Here is a 27,338-nt window from a genome sequence, read left to right on the forward strand (position 1 = left end):
AACTGGAGGTGAAATATATTAGATCATATTTCACCTCCAGTTCAAACAACTGGGCTTTGAAATAATTTCTTCCTCATCCTTGCTGGGCTTTGAAATAGTTTCTTCCTCATCCTTGCTGGCACTGTGAAAAAAAAAAAAAGGGGGGGGAAGAAACCAAAATTGGCTGCTGTTCTGCTGTCCTCCTGCAGAAAAATAAGAGCTTTTCTTGGAGAAGGCTGGAGGGAGTTGAGGTCTTATATCTTGTACCCTTGTATATCTTGTACTTGTTCACATACTGCCTGGCTGTGAACTCTCTGACGTGTGTCTTAATGCTATTTGTGAATGATAAGATTTCTTTTTAGCGATGTTGATAGTACTCATGAAAATCCTGTCCTTGTCAAAAGCTATTAAAGCTGATGTTATATTTCAGAACATCAGCAGAAATGTTTATTTGGTCCTAATGTGTTAAATAGCCCATTTTAGCGTTTTTGCTCTCCTTATTTATAAAATGTGTTGGTGAGGACAGAGTAAAGCATAAAGTCTTAGCTGCATTTGGGGAAAGTAATAAAATCATACTTGCAAAAGAGATGTATCTATAATCTCTACTGACCTGCCACCATTTAGGAGAAAAAAGCAGTTGGTATTACCCTTTTTTTACAAATGGCATACACAAAACTCCAGTATTTTTTGAGTTTTCATGGGCCATAACGGTTTCTAATTCTAAAGAGCGCTAATTAGATGAGAGTTTCTCAAACCTGTAAGACCAGTGAGACATTTGCTTGAAGTCTGTTAGAAGGCTGGATGGTCCTTTTTCCCCTTCCGACTCCAAGTTGCATTAAGTGATGTTTAAACCACATTGCTTTCGGCTTGTCAGATCAGCAGTGGGTGAGGTGTGCTGCTGCAGAGCTGGGATGGGGAGACTTTGGTTTGTATGGCGGCATGGAGAGAGCGAAGGCCCAGGAGATGGTCTGAACAGACTGGCAAAGTTTAGGAACTCCTGTATTAATGCTGGACCACACTATGCAGAGCAAGAATGAAATTACTTGTTCTATTCCTTTTAAAAGAAAACAGCAAATATTTTTATGCATTTCAGTCGTAATAGGAACAATGCAATCTTTGTAATGAAGGGATTGCTGCTGCTACTGTTATCTTTTCTGTTTTACTACACTATTCTAACGTTATCCAGAGTATTTATGTACTTACTAGTTTCCAACACGTCCCCAAGAGGGTATGCTCATATTTTTTACCTTTAAGACTAAAAATAGTTTGGTTCTGTTCTGTTTAGAAAGAAACGAAAAGCCTTTCCCATCGGGTCAGAGTATAATCCTTGGGAAAGTTGCGTCTGAGTGGCTCTGCGGGGAGCACAACACAAGATCTGTTACGTTCTGCACGCAGTGAGAGGCTGTTTAAATACTTAGGTGTTTAATTCATGGCTCTGATTTACGTAGTCATCAAAACAAGCTGACACTTCCAAGTCCATTGAAGTTAATGAAGCAATCTAATTGGCTTCGGGTCAGGGTCTGGAAGAGGCCAAACCTTTGCCTGCAGAGAGAATGGCAGAAGCTAAACCGGAGTGCTTCAGGTTTCTATGGAACAGGTAAAGATTGGGCACACTTGAAAATCACATGAGGGTCCCGTCTGCATCTTTAGGCACCTTGGCACTTCTAGAAATTTCCCCCTGGCTTTTGGAGAAGTCAGGACAGGCTGGGGAAGCAAACAGGGAGCCGGTGCCCTGGGAACAAGCGTGTCGCACGCAGTGCGTCAGCTCCAGTGAACACGTCGGGTGTCTGAGGCCCCGGTGGCACCGAGGGAAGTAAGGAGCCAAGCGGTTGGGTCCACTACGGGGTTATTTTGGAGGGAAAGGTGCTGGTATGAGAGAAGGGGACATCGTTCGATGCCGCCTGTGGGACGTCCACCCTCTGCAAGGCGCGACCATGTGCCCAGGCGCCATGTTACAGCACGAGTCGCGGTGGCGGCGAAGCACGGCGGCCAAAGGGCGGGCGACCCCCGTGCGCTGGGGCAGCGGGCGGCACGGACGGCAACACTGCCCGGCCCGGCCCGGCCTGGCCCGGCGGCAGCAGCCCTCCCGCTCCCGGGGCCACCTGAGCCGGCGGGCCGGGGGAGCCCGCAGGGGCCGCGGCGGCCGGGGCGGGGCGGGCCGCGGCGGCGCCAATGGGAGCGGGCGGGCGGCGCCGGGCGCGGAGGCGGTGGAGCCTCTCGGCGAACAAAGAGGGAGCGAGCGGCGCGGCGGGAGGGAGGAGGTGCGGGGTGTCGGCCATGCGGGGCCGCCAGCCGGGGCGCCGGTGAAGAGAGCGAGCGAGAGGGGGAGGGAGGGAGGCAGGCAGGCGAACGAGCGAGCGAGCAAGCAAGCAAGCAAGCAAGCAGCGCGGGCGGCGGCGCTCCATGGCCGGCGGGTCGGGGTGAGGTGAGGCGAGGCGGCGTGGCGCGGCGGGCATGGCGGGCGTCAGCTACTCGCCGCCCTGGTGGGTGAGCCTGCTGCACCGCCTGCCGCACCTCAGCCTGCGCTGGGAGCTCACCGCCGCCGACTTCCGACCGCACGACGCCGAGTACCAGCAGGTGGGTCCCCGGACGGGGTCTCTGTGTGTGTGTGTGTGTGGGGGGGGGGGGGGGGGCCTGTATCCCGCGTGGGGCCCTTCGCAGCCCGGTGTTTGTACACTCACGGGCTGTGCGGGGCAGGGGGCGCGCAGGGGGCTCGGCCCGCCTGGGGGGTGTGGAGGAGGAGGAGAGTCCGGCCCCGGCTGGGGCTCCTCGGGTGGGTGTCTCTGGGTGCCCCGTTCCGTGTGGCGTGTGTCCGCCCCACGAGGGGCAGGTGGGGGGCTGCCTCCCTGCTGGGTCGGGGCAGGCCGGGATGCTGTGGTCTCGCCGGCCTGGTCCGGGCGCAGGAGGCCATCACCCACCGGTGGGGCGAGCAGAAGCCCCAGGCTGCTTCCAGCTTGCTGGAAGCCCAAGTTCTTCTTGGGAGAAGGTGAAATGATCGCCTGGAAGAGGAGGCAGGAGGCAGCCCTGGCCAAGTGCCCTCGCCAGGTCCCCGGTGCCGCAAGCTGCGCTGTCCAGGCGAGGGCACCGGCCCAGGCTGATGCCCCTGGCCGGGTCGTGACCGCTCATCGCCAGTGATAACTGCACTGCCCTGCGCAGGCAGCGCCGACCGCTCGCCATCGATCCCGCCAGCCCCGTACCGCCGTGACCTGCAGAGAGGCCAGCAGTGCCTTTCCAAAACCGACTAACTGCCTGCTGGAAAACAGATGACTTAATGCACGGGAGCGGCATTAGCATCAAGTGCACGGGAAGATGCTCGCAGAATACTTGTGTGCCGCTTTTTTTTTAATGCTGCTTAAGCCTGTATCCCGTGCTTGGTTGGCTAGGCATGTAATTAAAATGATGGTGGAGTGAATCTGTGTGCTCTAACATCTGCGTTCTCTGCTGTCATCTTGGAACAGAGCTGCAGTGACTCTGCTGCCTCGTTTTGCCACGGTCTCTGGTTTTGAAAACACCATTTTGCTTTTCTGAATGTACTTGCAGCGTCCTATATACGCAGCCTCCTATCATGCACACAGGCAGAAAGGCTAGAGCATCTAAACGGTTCTCATTTTTTTTCTAGAAGTAAAAGGTTTTAGAAATACTTTAGAAAGCAGTATGTTTTGGCTTTTTGTTTTAAACAGGTGAACAGATCTGTGGGCTGACGGTGGAGGAAAATGTTAAAGATGTATTTAAAGAGCGAGGGGTAGATACAAAGAAACATCTTCAAACCAGTAAACAAACCAGACTTTTGACCTAACTTTTGTATTTGGGGCTTCAATTTGTTTTAGTTCCTTTGGCTTAGCAGAGTTCAAGATGGCCACACACAGATGTGATGCTGCGCAGCAGCTTAACTGTATTTCCATGACCTCAGAGGGTAGCTCCCTTTAAAACAAGGGATACGAGATGCTGAAGATCAGAAGTTAAGAGTTCATGGAAAGATGTTCTTGGGAGTGTGTTATCATGAAACAAGCACTTGTTGACCTTTGAATAGACAGCAGATGTACTGTTTTTCACTAAAATTGCTTGAAAGCATTCCTCACGACAATCTGGAGTTGTGTTCATTTGTCAGATAATTTTTCTACAGTAATCTTATTCCTACTTAAAGCCTTCTGCTATTCTCCTGTGTAGCTGCCTCCCCTCCCTTCATGATATTAAGGGCTTCTTGCACAGCAGTAGATGGCCTTTTAAGTCTTAACATCAGCTTGCAAGAAAACATCTTATCAAATCCAAGCCCAAATGTCTGGATTACTGAAGCGTCTGTCGTCAAGAGAATGATTTGAGTAGCAGCAGCTTTGCTGGTGTCGGCGTTGGTGAGGGATAGCAAGCAGGCTCCAGTAACGCAGCCCGTGTTATTGGTGTCGCCGGTTATATAATGAAGCTGCTGTGGCTCTGCAAGTTGACTCTGGAGTTCGTAGCCACGTAGATCAATTCTAATGCAGTGACACAGGGAAACTTAATCCAGGAGTGGGAACTGTAATGCTAAATGCTCTCTCATGCTTTAAATTGTTCTGAAGTCCTTTTGGTTTGAATTCTAGCTTTTTCTATTAGCTTTGTTATGAATTTGCATCTCTTGCTCTGTTTGCAGCCTATGCTGGTATGGTCTCCCCTTTTCTTTAGGAACCTTTCGTATTTAGCAGGTGAGATCATATACAACCTGAAAATAAGAAAGTCCATTTTTAATTTAAGTTCTGCACATTTTTCTTTTCTTTGTAGGTCTCATTGGCACAAATTGTGTGTATTTTTGTTTTCTATTCCATTAGTGGTTGATAGCCCAATTCTTAAGTATAAACTGTTAAACTGCACGCTGCATTTGAGTTCTCCAGTGGCTGAAGAGAGGTCAGTGGGGGATGCTAGCTGGGAGTTTACGGGGATGGGAAAGGGCAGAGTGTCCCTAGCTGTAGTAAGGAAGGATTATGTTTACTAAACTGAAAATACCTTTATGTTTCCATGATTTCAAGTCATCTGGTAGCTAGACTGTTGTCATAAATAGGCATACAGCAGGGCTCAGTGTCCATTCTCCTTCTGATTTGTTATGAGGAAGGAAGCAATGTCTCCTTTCTGATTCTTCACTGCTTCTCTAGAAAAGATTTCCCAACCCATGACCAAGGGAAAAACATTGCTTTTCTTACAAAACTGTTTTCTGTAGTAACCTCTTAGTAAAGACCTACCTTTTTTTTTTTTTTGTATTCATGTTTTGATGATAGGCTTTGAACTTTTGCATCAACTGAACATCTGACTTCAACCAAAAGGGAAATTCAGTGGCTTGGGTTTGGATGTTGTCATGTCACTTGTTGCAGTGCCACGTGCTCCTGCAGGTGAGGAGGCTGCTGATTTAACAGGCTTTCCACCTCTACCTAGCAAGGATTACTGTAATGCACAAGCCACTATTCCACTGAAGCAGCAGACAAGCTATTGTCCCCTGAAATCTCTCTGAAGCGCGTGTAGCTCGTAGATAAGCACATACTGCTGGGTCTTTGAAGTCTAGGTCTTTGTTTTGTCTTCTGGGACCCTGGATGATGGGGAATATCTAGAAGGATGTAGATCTAATGGCTAGTTATGCTGTTCTGTCCCATGTAGTCCCTTTGGTCAGAGCAGGAGGGACACCCACTGTGCAGCGGCCTGTCTCAAGGCGGCCGCATCCATTGTGTACCAACCTACAGGGGCTTCCTCCTTTTGTCTGAGAGCATGAGAAATACTTATGGCAACGTTGTTGCCAAGGGCTGAGATCAATGCAGCTGCAGGTTTTGGCTGCATACCTTCTTCACCTGAGTCAGTCTCTAAAATGCTCTCTCTTGGTGTTACTTACTTCTTATCTTCTCCCACGGTGTATCTTGTTGCATTAGGTTAAAACAGTGTGTGCGAGTGTGGAGGAGCAGAACAGATCCTTCCCCTCTGGACTAGATTGTTTAAAAATGTATGTGTATATGTATGTGCTTCAGATGCTTCACTTCCATCGTGACAAGCTGTGGACAGCAGTACAACTAGTTTCTTTCTTCTGGGGGAAGAGAGGTAAGCTTCAATGTAGAGTGAGCTGGGGTTATGATCCTTCTTCTCCAGGGGTTTGGCATGCTGGTGAGTCCTGTCAGAGCTGCCTTCATGTGCTGCTTGCAGGACTTGCTCTGTAGAGTCATCCCCATAGAGGATCTTATCAGACCAGTTCTTTTCCTAATCCTCCCATGAATCATTGGGGTTGGAGATATCTTGATATGAACAGTTTTGTTCTGGCTCTATTCTCATCTGAGTCATACTGCAGTGCTCTGCAAAGCCTTTTCATTGTGTAGTGAGTCACAAACTCTGGAGTGAAGGGAATGTAAAAATGGAGCAAAGCTCGTGTTCCTTCTGACAGCATCATGCTAATACCAGTTCTGGTCTCTGTGCCTTTTGCTGCTGAACAAATGATGATGATCTTACCAGTACTGTCCACTTACTTTCCAATTCAGTTAATCAGACCAGTAAGATGGTCCTGAGACTGCTGCTGTCACTAGTTTAATCTGTTTAGTAATGCAAGTACTTCTACTTGTGACTTAGTTGTATGGCATTGAATTCACTTTATTTCTCAGGGTAGAGTTGGTTAAGAACCTTGAGGTAGTGTGGAGGTTACATCCTGGAAAGAAGGAGAAAAGCTGAATAGCTTTTTAATACAGCACAACAGCAGGTAATGGGATATCTGCTTGAGACAGGGTGTCTTCGGTACCAACAGAAAAGGAGCCTACAGCACTTTATTGTAGCTCTTAAGTCTCACTGTGTGCTGAGAAGTATACTATAAACAGCAAAGAAAAGAGGCTGTAAAAGCTAAGCTACAGAGCACCTTGACTTGAATTTCTGCTTTTTTCTTAATTGCTGGAAAATGGCAATGTTGACCTGAATCTGTGTAAACACATGGGTTATGCATGAATCAGGCTAGAATAAAGCAAAATTCTCCAGCATCTTTGAAACCTCTTTCCTTGTACCACTCTTGTGCTTTTTCTGCGAGAGTCAGAACTGCAAATGCATGGATAGTAGGTGTAATACCAACTGTATATGCTTTGGAAAAAGACTGGACTCACACCAATTAAGATGCAGAACCACGCTAAAGGAAGCATTGATAAGAACAGGGGTATGCTCTAGTCCTTGGTTTTGAGATGATCTCTTTAGTGTTGTCACCCAGGAGTTTCCTATCATACATCTGTCAGTGCTTTTGTGTTGTAACATTCTTTTTCTACTACTGTATGTGTGTTGAGGGGGGATCCAGCAGTGAAAGGTGCTGTGTAAGCCCAGGGATGCTTCCCTGTTTTTTGGCTTGCAGACTCTAATCCAAGGCATGTATGTTTGAACCTGTAGGCAAAGTTTCAGCAAGGAATTAATTCTGTCAGGTACTTTCTGGCTCTGTGAGGCTGTTTCCCTACACATAACAGCTCATGTCGTCTTTGGAAGTATTTCTTGGCTGGAGAAACATGATGGAGCCTAAACTGCCAAAAAACTTGGATTAGAGAGATTGTTTTAGAACTTCCTCTACTGTACTGGCGTCTTATTTCAATTCTGAAACCAAGAGTCTTTCTGTAAATTGGAAACATGTGTATTAGTCAAGTTGGATGACGTGTTTTTGTCTAGTTGGCTCAAAGTCAGAGGGTAACGTGCCGTTCTTAAAGGGGTTAGACTGAAGGTTTCTTTCAAGAATAGATGGACCGCTTCCAAGGTCTGATCAGCCATCCTGCTGTAGCACTAGTTTGCTCGTATTTCCAGAAAGGTTAGGTGACCCCAGTTAGTAGAATCCAATGTTTTCTAATTAAATTGAAGTTGCTTTTAGGTTTTTAAGAACTAATGGTAAATCCCCTCTTCCCTTTACTCATCAGTCTTGGTTGCATGAGTAACCATGCAGTAATAATACTTATCAGCAAATTGGTGCTGTAGTCTGACTCCTCTGTTCTGTGTTTGATCTGGAAGAGCCTTTACTAGGAAACTGCAGCATAATGAATAACCAAAAATGTAGAATCAAGACAATTTTTGATGACTGATTTTTACCAAAGGTAGACATACAATGGTTTCTGTTGACCATACATCAGTCATACAGCAGCATATGGTATACAGACAGGAAAAAAGTCAACCTTTGCCAGCTTTCTGTCTGCAGCCTTACTTTTTTGCTGACCCATGCTGTGCTGTTACATTTTCAGATGGTCTCCTGAGAACTGACAGTTTCTGGAAACCCTGACTGTAGATTACCTTACTCTAGTCAAAAAAAGTAACTGTTCTGAATGTATGGTTTTAGCAGACCAAAGTACACAGAGGGGTAAAAGGTGACTTGGAGAAATGTGAAACACGGGGGGGAGGGGGGGGGGGGGGGAAGAAGGGAAGGAGATGCAAGTGAGTGTGCAAAGATGTAAACCATGCTTGCTTCATCTGGGTAGAATCCTAGAAGTATTAATCCTGTACAGAGAAGATGTTTTTGCCAGGCCTGGTGAGCTTCCCAGTCTTAGGAGACCTCTGTGCAGCATGTGGTGCTCTGAAGGTATCAAGCTGGTCTTAGCTGGAAGGGTAGAACCAGAATTAAAAGCATTAGTCTGGTCAGGTGGTGGCCAGCCACTGGCACCTTGGCACTTCTGCACCAAGACAACGTTTGTCCTCTTGAAAATCCTCTATTTTTTTTCTACACGAGTGTAACAGCTTATGTCTCCTGGACTGGATTTAAGTACTTATGAAGTAAATCTTGGGTAATGCATTTACCTCCTCTTAGCACTGCCTATATATTGCACTTACCTGTACGCAGGCAAGTGTTTATCAGTTTGGAGGAGCTGACATTCAAGAACCTCATATTTTGCGTTTGCTTTGGAAAAAGGGAGTCTAAACAGTAACTGAAAATGCAGATGAGGGTGTCTAACCTTCAGTTTGCCACCAAAATGATACAGCTACTTAAGAAGCTTATCTTGGTGTCCACTAGCATTTTGGAGAAAGGACTAATCAAAATTGGTTCAGTCTTATCTCTTCCCTTTTTTTGGTGTGGTTTTTTTTTTTTCTTCCCCTCAATTCTTAATGCCTTTTGGGTCAAAGGAAAATCCACACTCTTCAGGTTAACAAAAAGCCTTTGTTTAAATGGTGATCCAATAAAACAAGCAGTGCTTCAAGCAGATGTTGGTGTGGATTTTTAGTGCTCCTTATTTTTCATTATTAGGGAAAGTGCGAAATTCTCACCCAGAAGAACATATCCCATTAGGCCTGACTCTGGAGATTAAGGGTGGGAAGTCAGGTGCATTCCTCTGACTTAATCACAAGGCTTTGAATGTGGATTAAGGAGCTGTGCCACACGTCGTCTTGATCTCTTACTTGTATTTTGGGATTAGATTTAGTTTTGAACCTGTAAACAAAAATCTGTCTATTGAGAACGACATAGACAAAAGTTATGGGCCTTTTCTTATCAGGTTTCTTGACATACGTGTCTTCAGAACAGACAGTTCGAGGGACAAGCACCTTCCAATCTCTTGGCATCTCTTTTTTTTTTTTTTAATTTCTTTTTTTTTTTTCTTCTCGGACAAGGCTAATTTTACACCTCTTCTCCTCCACCCCTTCCCCGCACCAGCACGCTTACTGATGGAAAGGGTGAAGTCCAGAATCATGCTATTTGTGTTGATGTGGTAAGGCTCTGTTGTGGCAGAGCTTGCCTGGTCAGTTCTGTGTAACCCCTTTCTGGGGACACTTCTGTACCTGTAAGGATCAGTATGCTGAAGACTAAGCTGTGATGGTTAACGCTTCTCCTGAAGTCATTCTGTTACGTTCTTTGATGTCAAGTGAATGTGCTTGGGTGGCTGCAACCAAGCACTGAGTAAGATGGTGCTCACTCTTAATTTTCTTGAGATGGAAGGGGAGTCAGCATCTTGTTTGTAACTAACCTCTTGATGACTGTCAATTCTAGTCTTGTTTCTGTTTTATCTTTTAGTAGTAAACTTTCCACCAGTTGTGTTGAGATTTCCCATTCCCCTTGAGTGGGTAGGAGAGCTTGGCTTGTTTTCAACTGAAAGTAATTCCCATAGCTGGGGGAAGGGATACAATGTCTGGGAATTTATTTGCTCTAAGATTCAGACGAGACTTGAGTAACTTTGGGATATATCAGGATTACCTTCTGTACTGAACTTTAATTCTCACTTTTAAGACATGGATAAGACTCAAAATACTCAGGGACATATTGATATATGCTGGAGAGTTGTCTCTAATAAGAATAAAAACAAAACCCAGTAACCCTGCTCCTCTCTCAGCATGGCTGTCTGGGTATGTCATCCTACCAGTTGTTTTGTTTTAGCTGCTGCTGATGTTTAACAAGACAGGTGAGCTAAAATCAAGGAGGATCAAGTTCATGCAAGATTTTTAGTCTGGGGGATGCACTCAGCTCACAGTCTAAAAAGAGGAAAAAAAGCCGTCACTGTTAAAAATCCTTCCCTTTCCTCCACTTTAAGTAGTGGCTGAGACTGGTTGTATTGCAGTGGTGAAAAACTAGGAATTGGCTACGTTTATCCCCCAAGCAGAAATAACTTTTGCTGCATGGTGAAAGGGTCTGCAGGTATCTAGCGTGGCACTGTGGGGCAGTGCCATGCTGATGCTATTTCTTTTTTTAAGTTTTTTTTCTTATTAGATGAACTAGGAAAGAGCAAAACATGGTGCACTTCCATGCTGCAAAGGCTTTAATTTCAAACTTTTTTTTTTTTTAGATTTCTGCGTAATGAGCCACTTGTAGTTTTTGAGTCTGATCTTATAATTGTGAGCTTTAGGGTTTGGTAGGCCACAAATGTGCATGTGCTTGCAAAGTAGTAATTTGTGTGCTTAAGGCTGCAAGGCTATTCTCTTGCAAAAAAAAAAAAAGTAGGTTAATGTGCAATACACGGGCACAGCAGTTGGTCTCAGTCCCGATACTTGTACCGATTCCCTTCTCTAAGCACTTGGATATGAGGGTAACACTTATAATAATGTGTGCTTTCACATGGTTATCAGGTTGCTTGCTTCAGCAGAAGTAATGTGTGCCAGACTTCTTTTAAGTTATTATTTTGACAAATGAGCATTTTTTGGTCAATAGTAAGAGCAGCATTGAAACCAGTCAGGGGAAAGAGCTGACGCTCCCCTTCACCCTCACTTAAACTGGAGCTACACCCTCAGATTGTGATTTCCTTGGTCAGTGCTAAATGCTTTTTCTGGCTGATATGTCTTAGAATGGTGCCACACGTGCACATGCATGAAAGTCCTTTGTAGTGTGAAATTAAGGATGAAAGATACTGCTAATCAGTCCTAACAATGCCAGACTTATTCCTGGACAAGGGGAAACGGGAATGTGGGGAATGGATGTTTCACAAATGTATAACACATTCAGACGCGTTGTTATGCCAGTGTTGGTGTCTGTGCATGGACACCCTTTTCAGTCTGTAAAATGCTGCTGTTCATGCAGAGAATTTAAACAAGCCTTCTATTCAACACTGAAATTCAAAATAACGCCAAAATCCAAATGGAGGCACTTCAGTTGCATAATAGTGACTGTTACAAGGAGGGCTCAGTGCAGTAGATGATGTAATGCTCCTTAAGATAAGGCCCAAGCTGGGGAGGGGGGAGAGAAGGAAGAGGCTGTTGGTGAAGGAACCTTTAAGAGTATTGGTAATGGTATCAAAGCTATCCATAGGGTGTTAATTAGCGAACCGGAATAATCCCAAAGTTGATTGGGTTACAACTGTACACGTGGAAAAAAATGACCCATTGCTTGGTGCTACCTGTTTTCTCTGATGATTATAGTTGCTTTAGTGTTGAATAGTAGATTTCTGAATAACGCGGTGGGCAGGGTATCACCTCACCGCACTTCGTGCTCTTTTCTTGGGGTAAGCTTTCTTGCAGTTTAACAGTGTGCTCAAGATCCTGTAGCTGATAAACTGGTAATTTTGATACTTGCTATAGTAGCTCAGATTTCTTCAGTCTACCAAAGGGATGCTTTCTGTTGCATTGCTGAAATTGCCGTGCTTTGCATCTGGGCTGTGCCTGTAGCCTTGCTATTCAAGTGCTAGTTGTAACGGATGATGTTACTGTTCTGAGGCCTCTGGCAGTTTGTTACTTTCCTTCCTCCCTAAACTTATGTTTAGCATATACTTATTTTCCTCAGCTTAGGAATAGTCCTTCTTTATGTTGCTTCCTCGCTGCAAGTGCCTCTGTAGTCTCTTCTCAGACTGGCACGGTCAGAGGGGTGGCATATGATGGCCGCCTTGCATACAGCCCCCCTGCCCCCTTTCTCCCTTGTTTTACAGTATTCACTCCAGGAAATGCTGAGAAAGTCGAGAGTAATGGAATTCATGAAATTCAAGCTGTGCTTCAATGAAAACGTGTTTTCAATTTCTGCCTCCTTGGGAGCCTGAGACTGAACTGTAATTGTTGGCGCTGGGTGGGGGCTGGGGCTGTGGATGAATGAAAGCGGTGGAGTCAGCGCTCTGCGGAGCCTCTCGCCCGGCATCTCGCCGCTTCTCGGCATTCAAAGGCTGGTGTGTGCTTTGTGGCAGCTTCAGGAAGCGTTTTTGTATTCAGCTGTCCAAAAGGCCCAGGCGTTTTCCTGCTGGGTTTGATCTGGCTGTCGGGGTCTGAATGACAGTGACATGTTGGAGAGGAATGTGATGGGGGAAGCATCAGCTGGGGGTGGTTTATCCCCCCTCTCTGCTCTTGATCCTGCTCACGCTGTCCTTTGAGTGTCCTGCTGCTGGTTAAGGGTGAGAATTATAACGGTGACTCAAAAGCCTTTGGTAAAACTCATTAATTCATTCCTCCTTTAATTAGACACCCAGCCATGGGCTTGTAACTATCAGAGCCTAGGAAAGTTTGCAGCTGTAATAAGCTGTGCTGCATTAATTGCAGAAATCATGGATTTTTGGCAAATGCAGATGTGGTGAGCTCTTATTTGGTTTGGTTTTTGGTCAGGAACATGGCAGGACATAGAAATGAAGGAAGTAGCTGAGAGTGCATAGTGGCTGACCTCTGGCTGAATCTTGCCTCATGGTGTTGAACTAAGAAGAAAGGGTGGAGTTGTCCTGCTGGTAAATATTTTTTTTCCTCGGGAAGTGTAATAATGTAACTTTCAAGGAGAGAAAAGAGGAAGGAGAATCTAATGAAAAGTTATGCAAACATCTTTTCTTAAAACTTCAGCACCTGAGGGAATTTCACTTTTGGAATAAGAGTGTAACAGGAGCAGTTGCAGGCTTTGCAAACAGTGCCTGTTTTGCTGTTTGGAAGTTAGGGAATGGCTGAGTGTTTTACATCAAAAAGTACCAGGTACTTTTTTTTTGAGTCTTCTGGGGGAAAAAAAAATCAATAGTAAACTTCCATTATTTTGTAATCTCTTCTTGTTTCTGAGATACAAAGGAAGGTAATTTTCAGAACTAATTTGTGTGGATGACCTCCGGCAACAGATGACTGGGGTCTTCTGAGAGAAGTTTGTGCTACTTCTGGTATCTTTGAAATACTTGTGCTTTTTTTAGAAGGAGAACTAGAGGGAAGGCTGAAAGGACTTCAGGGAAGGACTTATTATTTTGTTATTTCTACCCTATTGCAACTCTACTTGTAGTTATGATCACTGCGAATGCCATGGTAGACCCTGAAAACATGATCTCCATTTAGCTTTGGACTGACAGGCTGTCAAGTGCAAGCAATCCCGAAAGGCACAGACCTAGGAAAAGGCTAGGGACGGAGATAGCTGGCTGTCACTGCGCTTGGACAGATAGGATTAAAAAGATAGGTTTGCCTTTTTTTTTTTTTTTTTTTCCTTAGGATTTGAACTTGAGTAAGGTTAGACTGAACACCTTGGACTTGAGTAAATGGGAGCTATTGCACAAGACTAGACTAGAGGTACTTCTAGTCAATAGCAAGTATTAATGTTCGTGCTCCCTTAAGAGGGAAACCGTTTCAGTTGTAGTAGGTGGCAGGAAAAAATGGATCATCTGTGTTTTGGGTCTTTTTCTGTCTGGATTTAGTGGAAAGCACAGATAGCACATCCAGTGAGGATGGAATGATTTGCTTGACACTTCTGTAGCTAAACAGAAGTCTTTACTTTGGATGAGAGTGCTATTTTAAAAGCACTGTACAATGCTTCCTGTGTGCCTTTTAGTATTTCAAAATGTGACTGATGTCTTCTGTTTGTCCTTCTTGTCCTCTCCCCATGCAGGCTGAGTTGTTGTTGGCTTATGAGAGTGAGTAGTGCATAGAGCTTGGGTAGGACAGGGTTTCATCCCTGGTTTCTGAGGTCAAATATGCTGGATCACTGGCTGTTCCTTATATGTGTATATATGCAAAATTCTTATAGGTTAGACCAGAGATGTTGAATCAACCTGAGTAGACAAATTAGTGGGAGCAACAAATTTACAAGGTTAAAATAGCCTTTCATTCTCGTAAGTACAACGAGGTAAAGATCCTGGAAAAGTTCTTTGCTGGTCTCGGAGACCATGTTCTGGAGCAGGTTGAGTGCTCTAACAGTGAACTTCTTGATCACTGCAGGGGTTGTTTTTCAAGCTTGACCTGCTGCAAGCTAAAACTCTTTAAATACAAGCTCTTCAAAAGCATTTAAAATGCTTTAATATTAAAGGATAAACTAAAGGTGATGGATATAAAATATGCCCAGTGCTGTTGACAAAATTCTCCGCATGGACAAGCGGTAGTCTGGGACATGCTTCCAATGCCTGTGCGTTAGCAAGCAGCTCTTGGAGAAGCCGTGTGAGTGATAGTAGATGCTGGGAGCGTTCTGCTGAGGTGTAAATAACAAGGTTGGACAGTTTATGCTAGCTCTGCTGTTTTTATTAGTGCAGCTTAGCTTTTGCCTCGGGCGATGTGGAGGTTATGGGAGAAGGAGGAAGGGACAAGCTGTGAACTTGCCTCCTCTCCCAGCAGATGATGATGAGAAGGTATGGGGATCTTGTTACTCTAATCCCCCCTTGGCGTGTTAATTCTTCTTGTCCATGTACTTGTATCTTAAGTCTGAAATTCTTACTGAGGCAACTGCTTGCTGGGTCACATGTGTGTCTCACTCCAGTGCCCTTTCAACCTTTTTGGTGTTTGTGTGGATTTTGTTGCAGCTATTAAAATTCAGTTGTCTGCTATAGTATTTCATTGCTGTTAATTTTGTTCTCAAGCAAATGTTGCTCTGAGAGACTGATGCTTGTCTTATTACTGCTCCTAAATACATTTAATAGCTATTTGCTAGCCATTGTGTCTTCTGTCTGTGATTGACCCACTTCTTAATGTGTTCCCAGTGCTGAAGAGGACTGCAGATCCAAGTTTGTTTGGTGGGTAGATCTGAATGATCTTCTGCTGATGTCAGCTATGCTTTGGCCTGGGAGGAGATGTGCCTCTTATACCACAGCAGTGGCATATCCAACAGGTGAAATGTAGTTCTGCAGGTATAACCTATGGTCAGGACTTCCAGCACTAACTTAATTACTAGGTTTGTTTTACTTGTGCTGGCTTCAGTAAGAGTGATCTTGATTATTTGATGCGATAAATGATGTATAAGGTTCCTAAGAAAGAACCAGTTTCAAGGATAGGCCTTGAATGCTCATCAAGGTTTGAGTTCAAACCAGGTGTGTCTGTATTTCTTTTCCCTTCCAAAGTGAAATTTGCTGCTTGATGTCTGATGCAGTGAATGCTGAGCTTTCTTTCTAACACCTGTGCCTTCAGATGGGATCCACCAGCAATTTAGTTCTTTACTACCTACTCACAAACACATGCACCACCACTTCTTTGATACTAAAGCTAATCCTACAAGACTTTCATCCTTGGGGATGTACTCAACTAGCCTTTGACATGCTGTTGCCTTCTAACAAGTCACTGGTCATTTCTCCTGGGAAAACTCTGATCTCTGATCCTGAGTATTTTCTGTGTAGCTGCACTCGGACCTTGGTTAGTGCACGGTCTTTCCCATGTGCTATGAACATAGGCTAACTGTAAATGGGGCTAAGAGCTTCTGGAAACTACAGTGTAGTCCTCAGCTTTATTCTCAGTGAGGAATATATTTTCTGTTAGAACAGGACACGTGTGAAACAGAACTGCAGCATTGTTCGAATGCTGCAGTAAGGAAGTATTACATGGTGCGAAGTTTGATGTTAACTGCAAGCTATATATTCTTCTTGTAGTCAAAACATTAACTACACTGGGATAAGAATCTTGTTCTTGATGCAGCTGTGGTTTGGATTGCACAATGGCTCTTTGGGTTCTGCTACACTGTTTCTGTATCGCCTGATCTAGGTAAGTGTCCTGATGGCTGAAACTGGGCCAGGAAGAGTTCAGAGGCAGGCAGGCATGCGTACATACCATCAGTTGGGGGAATGGTGCTAGCCACTGCATGTGAGCATCAATGCTGTACTCGGGGTGCTGGCTTCTTGTACGATCCTGGCTTTAAAGATCTAAAGCTCCTCTAGTGCTGCTGAGCAGGGTCTCGGTAGGTAGGAAAGTGTCTTGTTTGATTCCCAGCTGCTTGCAAGGAATGGGGTCTTTAGGCTGTTTATGCTGTACTCTTAGCTGTCATCTATTTAACTTCGAGGCAGCACCCAGATAACCCCCTATGCTAGTGCCCCTGGTAAATAGGCTTCCAAGTGGGGTTACGTATTCCAGGCACGTACGCTGTCCTGCTCTGCTAGCTCAAGCTGGGTTAGTCATGCGTCTCACCGAACGTGTCAGATCTGAGATGGTCTGTCTCTCTTGCTTCTGCTCTCTGAATCTTTGCTCTATAAAAGACAGTAATCAACAAAAGGGCAGTTAGAGTTGTGGAGCTTGGTTATATGATCTTGTCACTTCTTTCACCCTGATCTTTGTACTAAGGAGATAGTGTTTTGACTGCAGAAAAATTTTCAGGGTCCTGGGAAAGTGGCTGAGACTGTACTGTTCAGCTGTAGGGCACCGTCTAAAATTAAATAGTAGGAGCCAGTGACAGGAACATGAAACATCTGACTTTTAGGAGAAAACCAAATGAAAACTTGATGCCGTGCTATTCCTTGTGGTCAGATTCTGCCTCCAGAGGCTACTGTTAAAACTCCTAGTCATTACATGGGGATTGTACTATCATGTCTTTAAATGCATGCAAAAACCTGCTCGTGTTCCTTCACTTACATGTTTTCCACCTGAAGGTATAATCTAGTGACAATATAATCACTTCCATAGCAACCAGCATGTCGTAAACAGGATTAGGATGCCTAGTAAGGATGGAGGGCACAAAGAATTTAGGAAGGAAGTATCCCGTCATGTAAATACCCTCATTAACATGGAGGGAAGAAAGGTAAATTCGGTGACGTATGTGCAGAGAGCAGTATCCTGCCTTGTGTGCTGCGTGGCACCTAGGGGCTGTGTCACCAGGAGAACAAGGGAGAAGGAAGGGCACACATGCATGTGTGTAGCACGAGGTGTGTCCTTAAACTAATGCAACAAGGCCTTAAGAAGGTGAATCTGTGTCATTAGCAAACTGAGGTAAACCTTACAGAGAGCCTGTTACTGATCTCAAGGTGCAAGTGCGGGGGGTTGCCTTGTCCCAGCTAATGTGATTAAAACCCTGAAGGCACCAGGGACATTCTAGCCATCTCTCTTCCTGCCTGCCTTCTTTCCACTCCCCCATCAAGAACACCGTTACCCCTCAGTTTGGAGAGGGTAAGGTTTGTGTGCTACAAAGTACTGCATTTTTTCCACTACTGCTGTCTGTAGAGTTAAATTAAAATGCTTTCTCAATACACATTCAAGCTTGCTTTCTTTTTTAGTAAAAACTTGAGCTGTTTTAAAGATGATGGGAAGAACCAGCAAAATCAAAACTACCTCTCCTTAGCTCCTTCTGCAGTGAAGACTAACAGTGTCTTGTGACATTCTTCTGCAGACCCATAAAGGAAAGAGAGCTACTTTACTTGCACACAGTTACTGCCAGAGGTATCATGGTGGGTTTTATGCTGCATAGAGTTAAGTGAGAACAGTTATTGAATGCTTTGTAAGAGTGTTTGAGCAGATGCCCTGCTCTACTTTGTTCTGCAGTTTATGCACCACTTGCTTTCATTCAATAAAAAGCAACATGAAAACACGAGAGTTATTGCAGATATTTGCTTTGTGGCTTCAGGGTATCTTATCTTGGGGCTGCTCAAAACTTCTTTCTAGTGAATTGCTCTCACTTTTTGCAGTGTTTGGGTGATGTAACAAATGGTTCGATTGCTTCAGTGAGTCAAAAGTACTGCTTGGCTCTTTCCCAGAAGTTTTAACACCTGCTAAAAGGGTGAAGAATTCCAGGCAACTGCTGCCAGCCCCTAAGTGCTGTGAAAAGTCTCTTGTCAAAGATCCAGTTTTCTGTATACGTTGGGAGTCAGATAATGTTCCCCACTAATCTAATGCGGTTGGTCAGAGCGGATCTAACTCTGTATTGCTGCCCAAACTGCTTTTCTTGTTGATGGTGTTTTTAGTGAGCTGAGCTGAGTTTGTAGCAAGGGATCGTGATCCCTAGTGGTGATACAGAAGAGGTGATAGAGCTAAGAAGGGCATGGCTCTCTTCTTTCTAGCTTCAGAGAATCTGCAGTGGCTGTATTTATACTGCTGGTCCTGTACTTAGTGAGGTCTGCCAGCCTCACCTGATTAGAGAATAAGCTTCAGTAAGAGATACTGTAAGTCCTATACTGGAGCTTATAGTTTTTGCTTCTCTTTGTTCCTGATTACGATACTCTCTGAAAATAAGTTCACAAATGTGGCTTAAAATACCTGTCTACAAAGAATAGAAAGAAGAATTGTGTGTAGGGAAGGGTGGATCTTAAGTTTGAGATTTCAAGTGCAAATTGAATGTCTGGTGCAACCTGGCTTAAAAATATGTGTAAAACTACTCAAGCGCAAAAAGATCCACCTGGCTCCCTTCTGTGGCATCTTTTATAGGAGAGTTCATAAACAGCCTGGGGGATTTCTGCTTACGAATTGGTGAGTTCCACTTTATGATAATGTTCCAAATAGGCAAATTGCTGATCTGCACAGCTAACAAGGTACTTGGTGCTTCAGAAGAGCTATTCTCAAATACAAAGTTAACTATGAAGATAAATGTAGGTATTAACATTGAGGGTTACTGTAAAGCTAAGGAATGTGATTCACCAGTAGAGATAGATGGCTGAAAGTCCATCCACTCGCGGTAGTGAACTGAAAGACACCAAATTAAAAATAAACAAGCAGGAGGTGATTGGCAAATAGCAAATAAGTAACTAAGCACCAGTTCCTGGTGTAGATCTGCTGAAAATATGTTTCAGGAACAAAACAGCCAGAAAAGGTGAGATCATGTATTTCTGCATTCAGCATTGGGGAACCTCTAACTTGAGAATGCTGATCTGGTGGCAGCCCTAACAGCTGTTTTTAAATAGCCCAATTTTTTTTTTTTTTAAGTTTCTGTAAGCACTCCGTGGAGGACTGGTAAATACTTTGTTGTTGTTGTTTAGTGGAAGTGGCCAACCTCGATGACGTTGCAAACATACTGAAGTCATTGTAAAGCACCACAAGGTGCATGTTGGATGGCTTGCCAAGCTGAAGGTCAGAGGAACCACAAGGACAGTTCATAGCAGGAATGGCCCACTGCTCATCTGTCAGTGGCTGTGGCCTGGATGTTGTACAGGGGGCTGGATTAAATAGTCCTTTCCAAGCATTTTCAGTCCACAAATCTATCCTGACTCCGTATTGCTTCAGAGTGCTGCAGTGTGCATAATAGTAAGTGGACGAGGCAGATGGCTGTTGTCCATTTGATTTCTTCTTGCTTTGCTGGATCCCTCCTTGTACTTCCAGTTTGAATGTCAGGGGGTTGTGTTTCTAACCCCAGATGTGAGGTTAAAAACAAAACAGCAGAGTCAAGAGTCTGTGCTCCTGGATTTTCTTTCTGAAAGACATTGTAATCCAAAATCTGCCACTCTTTTGCCAGTCAGTAGTTGTGAAGATGTTGGAGGAAAAGAGCCTGGTTTGCAGTTAGAAGTTCAAGTCCCTCGCACGATCACGTGAGGACCTGGTGAGCAGGGAGCACTGCAGCCTGGTTCTTCAGCTGGTGCTGGTGTGGCAGCTTGTTGAGTCCTGTTCCGGCGGCTGCTCCTACTCATGTGCCAGATGCAGATGCCGTGACGGGGATGGGTTCACAGCAGCTGTTTTGAGTGAAGAAGCCTTTCCCTTGGGGTTTACCGGATGGCTGTGCAACACCTTGGACTTGACCTGTTAAGCTCTTCAGCTGTAGTGCTTCTGGCTTGTTGTGATTCTCCATGGATTCAAATAAGTAACTAAGCCCCAGTTCCTGGTGTAGATCTGCTGAAAATATGTTTCAGGAACCACAACAGCCAGAAAAGGTGAGATCGTGTATTTCTGCATTCAGCATTGGGGAACCTCTAACTTGAGAATGCTGATCTGGGTTCATCTCAAGCACTGGTTATTAATCTAAAGGTAGCATTGAGAAGACACAAATATACAGTATATACAGTAATTGCAGTATATGTGGCTAGAGACAAAAGAAAAAGAGGTCGGTGGAAGGCATAGCTCAGGGTTACACTGTCAGGGTGGAACTATCAGCCAATTTAGGATGTGAAAGAAAATGCACTTCCTCCTTCTACTTCTTTAAAATTTGGTCCTCAGTGAGTAGTGTTGCTGCTGCTATCTGAAGGAAGGCTTCAGTGGTTTAAGGTTTTCAAGGTCAAAGGCACAGGGCTGCTGACTGGTGAGACTGTCTGTTGGTGGGAGGATGTGATGCTTTCAAAATGCAGAACTGCAGTGGTGAGATGAATAGCCTTTTAGTGGGTGGAGAAATGGGGAAAGTCTCTGTATCAACAGCAAGTGTCCAAAGTAGCTTAAATTTCCCAATGAAATACAAGGTGAAAGACTGCAAAGGGTAAGTTGATCACAAGTGGGGAAACCAATTTGCAGTCAGTGCCTTTATAAAAGGCACAAATTTTGCTTTTAGGTTGCGGGGATCACTTTTTTCCTAGACAAAAGTTGGCATTTAGTGCACCTCCACATCAGTAGCAGTATGTAAATCATGCATTGAATGGTCCTAAAAGAACAGTGTTGCCAGATGAAGGCATGTCAGGATGATGGCTTGCCTCTCTGCGGTTATGAGCAGGTGGCTGAGGTGTGACAATAACAACAGGGGAGCTGTTTGCTGTTATCTCGGTGCTAACACTGGTACTCCAGGCCCAGCTTTGGAGCAGCAATCCCAAGTAATGAAGCATGCTCGGTGGCTGTGTCCACACACGCGGTTCAGTTAGCACAGAGGGTGGGGTGGCATATATTGACAAGGCATGGATCTATGAAGCTCTAAGCAGCTAAAGCTTCAGCAGAGCATGTGGTATTTGCATTTCTGTCTCTCAAACTGATCCAAGTAGGGCTCTGCTGAGAGGTAGATGCTTTGCAAGAATTTCTTCCCCAGATGTAGCTGCTACGAAAACAAATGTTGAAGGACTTATTTTTTTGACAATGGCCCTCTCTATCAAGGGCGCTTCAGTGTTTGCAAGTTACTGGATTAGCATAACAGGGGTGGCTTGAAGCAGTGCTGATAAGAGCAGAGTGTTTCCTGCTAAAATTATGACCAAGTGACTTATAATTCTGCTGTCTTGCACATTTTTCAATCTCGGACTTAATAGGAAAGCTTTGGCTGCCTGAAGTGTCACCACTTCCTCTTTTGCATCTGTAAATTGCAGAAGGATTTGATGGTGTCCAAGCCTGCAGTGCACAGACTGGGGTTAGTGCTAGAAGAGGTCACTCTTTGTTCTGGGAACTGTGAAGCATTACAAAATGTTTTCTCCCTTGTGCTGTTTTTGGAAAGACTGTTCTTTCTAATAACCCAGAAAAACAGGGTGTTCGCAAGTCCCGTGTGGGTGGTTTTTTGTTAAATTTTTTTTTTTGCAACATGCAGGTGCTTAGATATGCTCAAAGGATCCAAGAGAAAACTTACTATTGTCACTTTCCTTACAAGTTGGACAGAAGTTTTGAAGTTGTTTAAAAACAACAAAAAAAGCCACCTTTATATTGTAGAAGTCCATGCAAACAAATTGACTTTAGGTTGGCCTGTTTGTACACTGAAAACCCAGGAAATACCACAGTTATATGCAGTCCAAACTTTGCTGCATGGTTTGTACTTGCTATCTGAATATTTGAAGAATGAGTCCATTTCTCTATAGAGCGGCAGATCTTTTTTTAAACATCCACAAATTGCTTCTGCTAGGCAGGCCGTGACTGATCTTGAAATGCACACTGGAAATCGCTCTTGCATAACGCACAGGAGAGAGCGATGATGCGCTGTGCACGGGTAACCTCTGCTTCTGGCTGAACTGGATGTCTAGGTTCTGTAACTGCGAGCTCGGTTTGAATGCAGTGGGAGGCGGCTGTGCTGCAAACAGCAAGGGTGGAGTGTGCTGTTGCTGGCAGTTCCTAAACCACCTGGAAGTCTAAGGTAGTACGGATGTAACTAGTTGTTGGTGAAATTATAAGTAAAGCAAAAAGTAAACAAAAGTTAGTACAAATCTCCAAAGAAGGTTGTGGTAAATGCTGTGCAAGAGTGCGGAAGCTGCAATGCTAAGCTGTGTTTACAGGGAGGTGTGGTTTATGGGGAGCAAGGTTCTCGCTAGCGCTTGCTGGTATTATCTGTAGCTGTGTACTCAAAGTCTCCTTATTTGCTTTTTCTTCTCTATAGAAGTCTTTTGCACAAAATTTGGCACTGAGCTGCAGCCTTGGAAAGCAGGATAATTTTTTTTTAATGGCATCAGAGACTTTTTTGCTCCTGAACTCCTGTGGAATGGCACTGCTGTATCACTGCTGCAGTGCTGAGACCTGTGTGCGTTGGTGAAACTGCTTCCAGCACCCACTTGGAATACATACATTCATATTCCTTGTTGGACAATATTTCTATACAAGAGAAAAAAATTGATAGTACTGTGTTCTAACATACTGAGCATGAGTTAAAATTAGATTTGGGCTGTGAACACAAATGTTTGTGCTAGGCCTCTTCAGGCAAGACCTCAGTGGAGAAATAGTACAAAACTGTGGTTTCAACATTGTGCCTCTGTGTAAATGGGCCCTAAGCCTGAGGGCCTGCATGGGGAATCCTAAAACTGATGCGACCTTTCCATCCCTAATAAAGTTTGCAGCTTCAGACCCTTTAATCCTACTTGTCTGAAGTGGAAGTTTGTGGCTCCTGAGGTCATGGTCCAGGAGGGTGGCTGGAACACTTTGCACCCTGGAGCTGCTCAGTGATGAAGTCAAGGAACTGACCTGGCTGAAAACAGGTTTCAACACCAGCATAGAGGTATGTCTGATTCAGGTTACAGTGTAACTACCCCTGGTGTGGAAAAAAACCAGTCCTGCTAACTAGAGGCCAGGGTATTTGAACGGCTGCCCAGTGAACCCAGTTGAGCATCTGATCCAGGTGTAAAACACTTTCTTCTTGTTAGATGAGTTGTTGTAACCCTGGTCTGGCATAAGCCTGGGGCAGGAACAAAGTACCTGTGCTTCAGAACTGAGAGCTGGGTAGAAAAGTGCAGGACGCACAAGACTCTGTGTTGAATCTCCCTTTTGGAATATTTTGGGGTGTTGAATCAATAAGCAGAATTTAGGAGCCAAATAAAAGGTTCCTGGCTGACTTCTGTCTTCATGTGACCCCATAGGTTTTTCTAAACCATAGCTTTTTTTAAACCATCATGGAAAAACACACTTCTGGGTTTGGCTTATAGATTAGCTGTTTCCTGCCCTTTATGACTTCTTTCTGGTTTGGAGTCGGAAACAATGCTGAAAGCTGATAGAACAAACCACTGTACCACTAGTGAAAGGGGTCTGTAATAGCATTTTATTTCTGATTACTTTGTGACCTGCAGAATTGTAGCTGAGCAGGGAATATTCCTGTTAAAGTGCTAGCATCAACCCATCCTTTTCGGAGCTTATTCTTTCTTTGTTTCTCTCTGCCGTAAAGACCACACTCTCCATCACTTTTAACAGTGTTGAGCTGTTCTTGTTGCCACGTGAGCAGTTGATCGATTTTTCACTCCTACAGCAGTAGATTATGTGTGATTTGATGGCTGTCATTGGGTGGTGTGTGTGCATCTCCTCCTCACCGAAGTGTATTAAAGCTCTGGACGTGACCTGTGAAATCACACCCAGCCATGCTGTGTTGGCACTGGCTGTCTAAGGTGGTGGTGTAATGCCACTTTACAACTGGACAAGCAGTAACACAAACGACTGTCTTCACTAGACCCCTGGAGTTCAGCTGCATGTCTGTAATGTAGCTACAGTCCTCACCTTCCCTGCCAGTTCCTCTCTTGCAAGTCTATCTGCATTTTGAAGCCCTTTATAGAGCTGTACCTCTTTAAAAGAGTAATGAGGTTGAAGGCAAGATACAGGGCTGTGTGACTAGTTCGGGCCCATCCATTTATCAGGGAAATTGTTTTCTAGTCCTGCATGCCGATAGAAAGTGTCAAGCCTGATAAATATGCTCGAGCTTCTTCACTTCTTCATTCTCCCTAGAGCTTAGTTTCTAGAAAGAAATATTGATATGTAAAATATTGGAGATACTCACCAGGGACCAACCTGGAGTGGAGACAGGGCAGGAATATTTTAATTTTGAAGCTGGCTGGATAAACAGTCAAATGAACAGTCTCTTTTGTTTTATAAAGACTTTAACAAAAAAAAAAAAAGAGGAAAGGAACTGAACTTCATACATTGAAGTGTCTGGGAGGGAACATCCTTTCAGATGTTTGGTGTGTTGGAGATAACAGCGCCCTTCCTTTAATCAGTAGCCTTTTTTCCAAGTACTTTTTAATGCAGTGCAGAGTCAGTGAGTCTGGGCTTCTGGGCATCTTATTTCTGTGCTCTGGTTGAAATAGCTCTTCCTGCTGGAATCGAAATCGGAAATGACCTGAGCTACACATGCTGAACAGGAGGAAGATGGGGAGCGGCTTGCTGGCTGGAAACTTGTTAGTTCTGTTTATCTGTTCAGTAGCTTAGAAATAATTACTTTTGAAATGTTAGGAAATTGGCTAGTAGGAGCATTCGCTGTTGTTATCTATGTAAGTATAATGCCAGGAAAAACTGGTATTCTACTTGTAAGATTTTTAGTTATAGTAAAATTTGTGACTAATAGGGTTACAAAACTTCCCCCCCGCCCCCCCTGCCGCCGCCACCACCACTTTCACAGAGGGAGTTGCCTTGAATCTGCATCAGAATGATTAGTCTGAATAAAGATTTCTCCATGCTTGGTGAACAGGAAAACAGCAGTCAGATGATAGCCACGCATGGGATATGGCTGGACATGCTTTAACCCCAATCCCATTGGTTTGCAATGTCACATTGGTCGTGTAGGTATTTAAATGTTATGTTGTTATTCCTGGGCTCCGTGGATGAAATTTTAAGTTAACTTTAGAACCGAGAACCTCTTGAATAGCTTTTTTTCTTAGAATATCAATGTACAGGTCAATATTCAAGAGTTGCTTTATTTTAAAGACTACAAGGTATGTTGATACTTTTGAACGCTTTAGTCTGAAGGGCATAAATATAAAAGGGCCTTTTCTCTTATTTAATTGTTGTGGGAGTAAGTTTTCCCTAATGCCTGTTTGCTAGGGAGTAGCCAAAGGATCTAGATCTTGGCTATGGCTTAAAGTTTGTCTTTTCAGTTGGGGGGCGGAAGAAAAGAAAGAGTGTCTCTGAAGGACAGGCTGAAGGGACCAACATGTCTTAAATGTGAATGATGAGGTCTTCCTAAATGTAAATGCTTTGCCCTGGCAATCTATGGGTGCTTTTATATTTGCTTTAGAATGGTTCCTGTCTTCAGACTAGCAGTAGTTCTCAGGGACGATCGTGTTTTCCAGAGGGACAAACTGAAGTTGAGGAACAATTGTAGTAATGGAGTTCTGTGAATAGCAGGTCTTTCCTATACCTAGGAGAGCCATTTTTGTGCCTGAAGAAATCACTAAGAATATGAGCAAAAAGGACACAAGACTAAACCTAGCTTGTCTGGAGATCAAATGCTCCACTAGAGTGAGTACTAAAAATAGTTTGGGGAGCAAAGATGGTCTTTGGTGCCTACAGCAATGAACTACATGAAATAAACCTGCTCAAGTCCTGGGACATCAGAGGCTTATTTTGAGCTGACCTCCCATTAAAGGGCTTGAAAAGACAGCCCTTCCAATTCAGCTTGTCCAACTTGATTAGATTTTGTCTGGAGCTTGATTGAATTTGTAGACGAGATTATGAAAAGCAACATGACTGTCAATGAAGTGAGCAGTCTTTGAGGGGAAACTTGCTAGTATCCCAGAGGGTACTGCTTTTAAGTTCAGTTATGAATATTAGAATTCCTTGATTTAGTTACAGGTTTTTAATAGGACATTCTTGGAGCTGTACTGTCAATGATACTAGTTAAACACATAGCTTACGTGGTGCTTGTTACCCTGAACTTGGTGTTCACTTGAGTCTTAAGTATCCTGAAAGTAGGGGGTTTTCTTCCCATCTTAGCTGTTACCAAAGTGGTCTTAGCCCCTGGGATCATAGCTTTTTAGGGAAAAGCTTTGATCCTCAAGCGCAGCAGCAAAAATAGCCTTGTTCATTAGGGTGGAGTTGTGTCCGCTGTGCTTCGTTGCTCTAGCGGGTCAGATTGGATAGATGATGACCTCTGGATAGCTTACTTAAACAACACATCTTAATATTTGTGTAGTGGATATCAAAGTCAGACTCTCATTTGAGGACATAAGGATAGCCTTTTTGTAAGATGAGAGGGAAATGGAGGAAAGCCTTGATATGGAGGAAAACCTTCCCCCTGCAGATGGGGTAAATAACAAGTTTTAGAAGCAGCTATGCTGCCTACTCTTTCCTTCTTTTGCTGGCTCAGTTTAAGTAAAAGTGTGGCATTGTCTACAGCTCGGAGACCGCACCAGTGGCATGTTGAGTGATTGCTTGAGCCCAGTGAGAGCCAGCCTACCCATTGCAGCACTGAATTGTCACAACCTTTTCATGTTGGTGTTCTTGGTTTTCTTCTGTCGCTAAATGTTCAGCAGCGATGCTGGAGAAGAGAAAGGAAAAAAAGGTGACACATTCATATATAGCGGCAGCTGTTAATGGGGAAAGTAGTACTTTGTCAATACGGGGGAGATCTCACTTGTTAAAACTATGCTTTTTACCTCTTTTTTTTGTTGAAGTAAAAGCAAGTTGATGCAGAAATAACAGTAATTTATAAGCTTGAGAACTATGCCCATATAAATGATTATGAACCTTTTTGGTTACTGCCAAATAATGAAGAAATCTAATCTTTAGCTGTCTGCTTGTCAAATGTTTCCACAACTAGTTTTGCTGTACGTAACTCAAGGGAGCTAACAAAAGATGTGACAGATTTTCAAATTAAATTG

The 27,338-nt window shown here is 44.2% G+C and overlaps 1 protein-coding gene across 4 annotated transcripts in view; it reads left to right on the plus strand.

The window, feature by feature from the left end:
* Window positions 1–2,349: 2,349 nt before the first annotated feature.
* TTYH3 (tweety family member 3) overlaps window positions 2,350–27,338 on the plus strand; it is a 78,809-nt gene continuing 53,820 nt past the window's right edge. For all 4 annotated transcript variants that reach the window (XM_075514715.1, XM_075514717.1, XM_075514714.1 and 1 more), the window contains exon 1: window positions 2,350–2,556. In XM_075514715.1, the coding sequence (XP_075370830.1) occupies window positions 2,434–2,556 (123 nt within the window). In that variant the 5' untranslated portion in view covers window positions 2,350–2,433. The remainder of the gene's footprint in view (window positions 2,557–27,338) is intronic.

Source organism: Mycteria americana, chromosome 12 (genome assembly GCF_035582795.1).
Source record: "Mycteria americana isolate JAX WOST 10 ecotype Jacksonville Zoo and Gardens chromosome 12, USCA_MyAme_1.0, whole genome shotgun sequence".
Classification (NCBI taxonomy): domain Eukaryota; kingdom Metazoa; phylum Chordata; class Aves; order Ciconiiformes; family Ciconiidae; genus Mycteria; species Mycteria americana.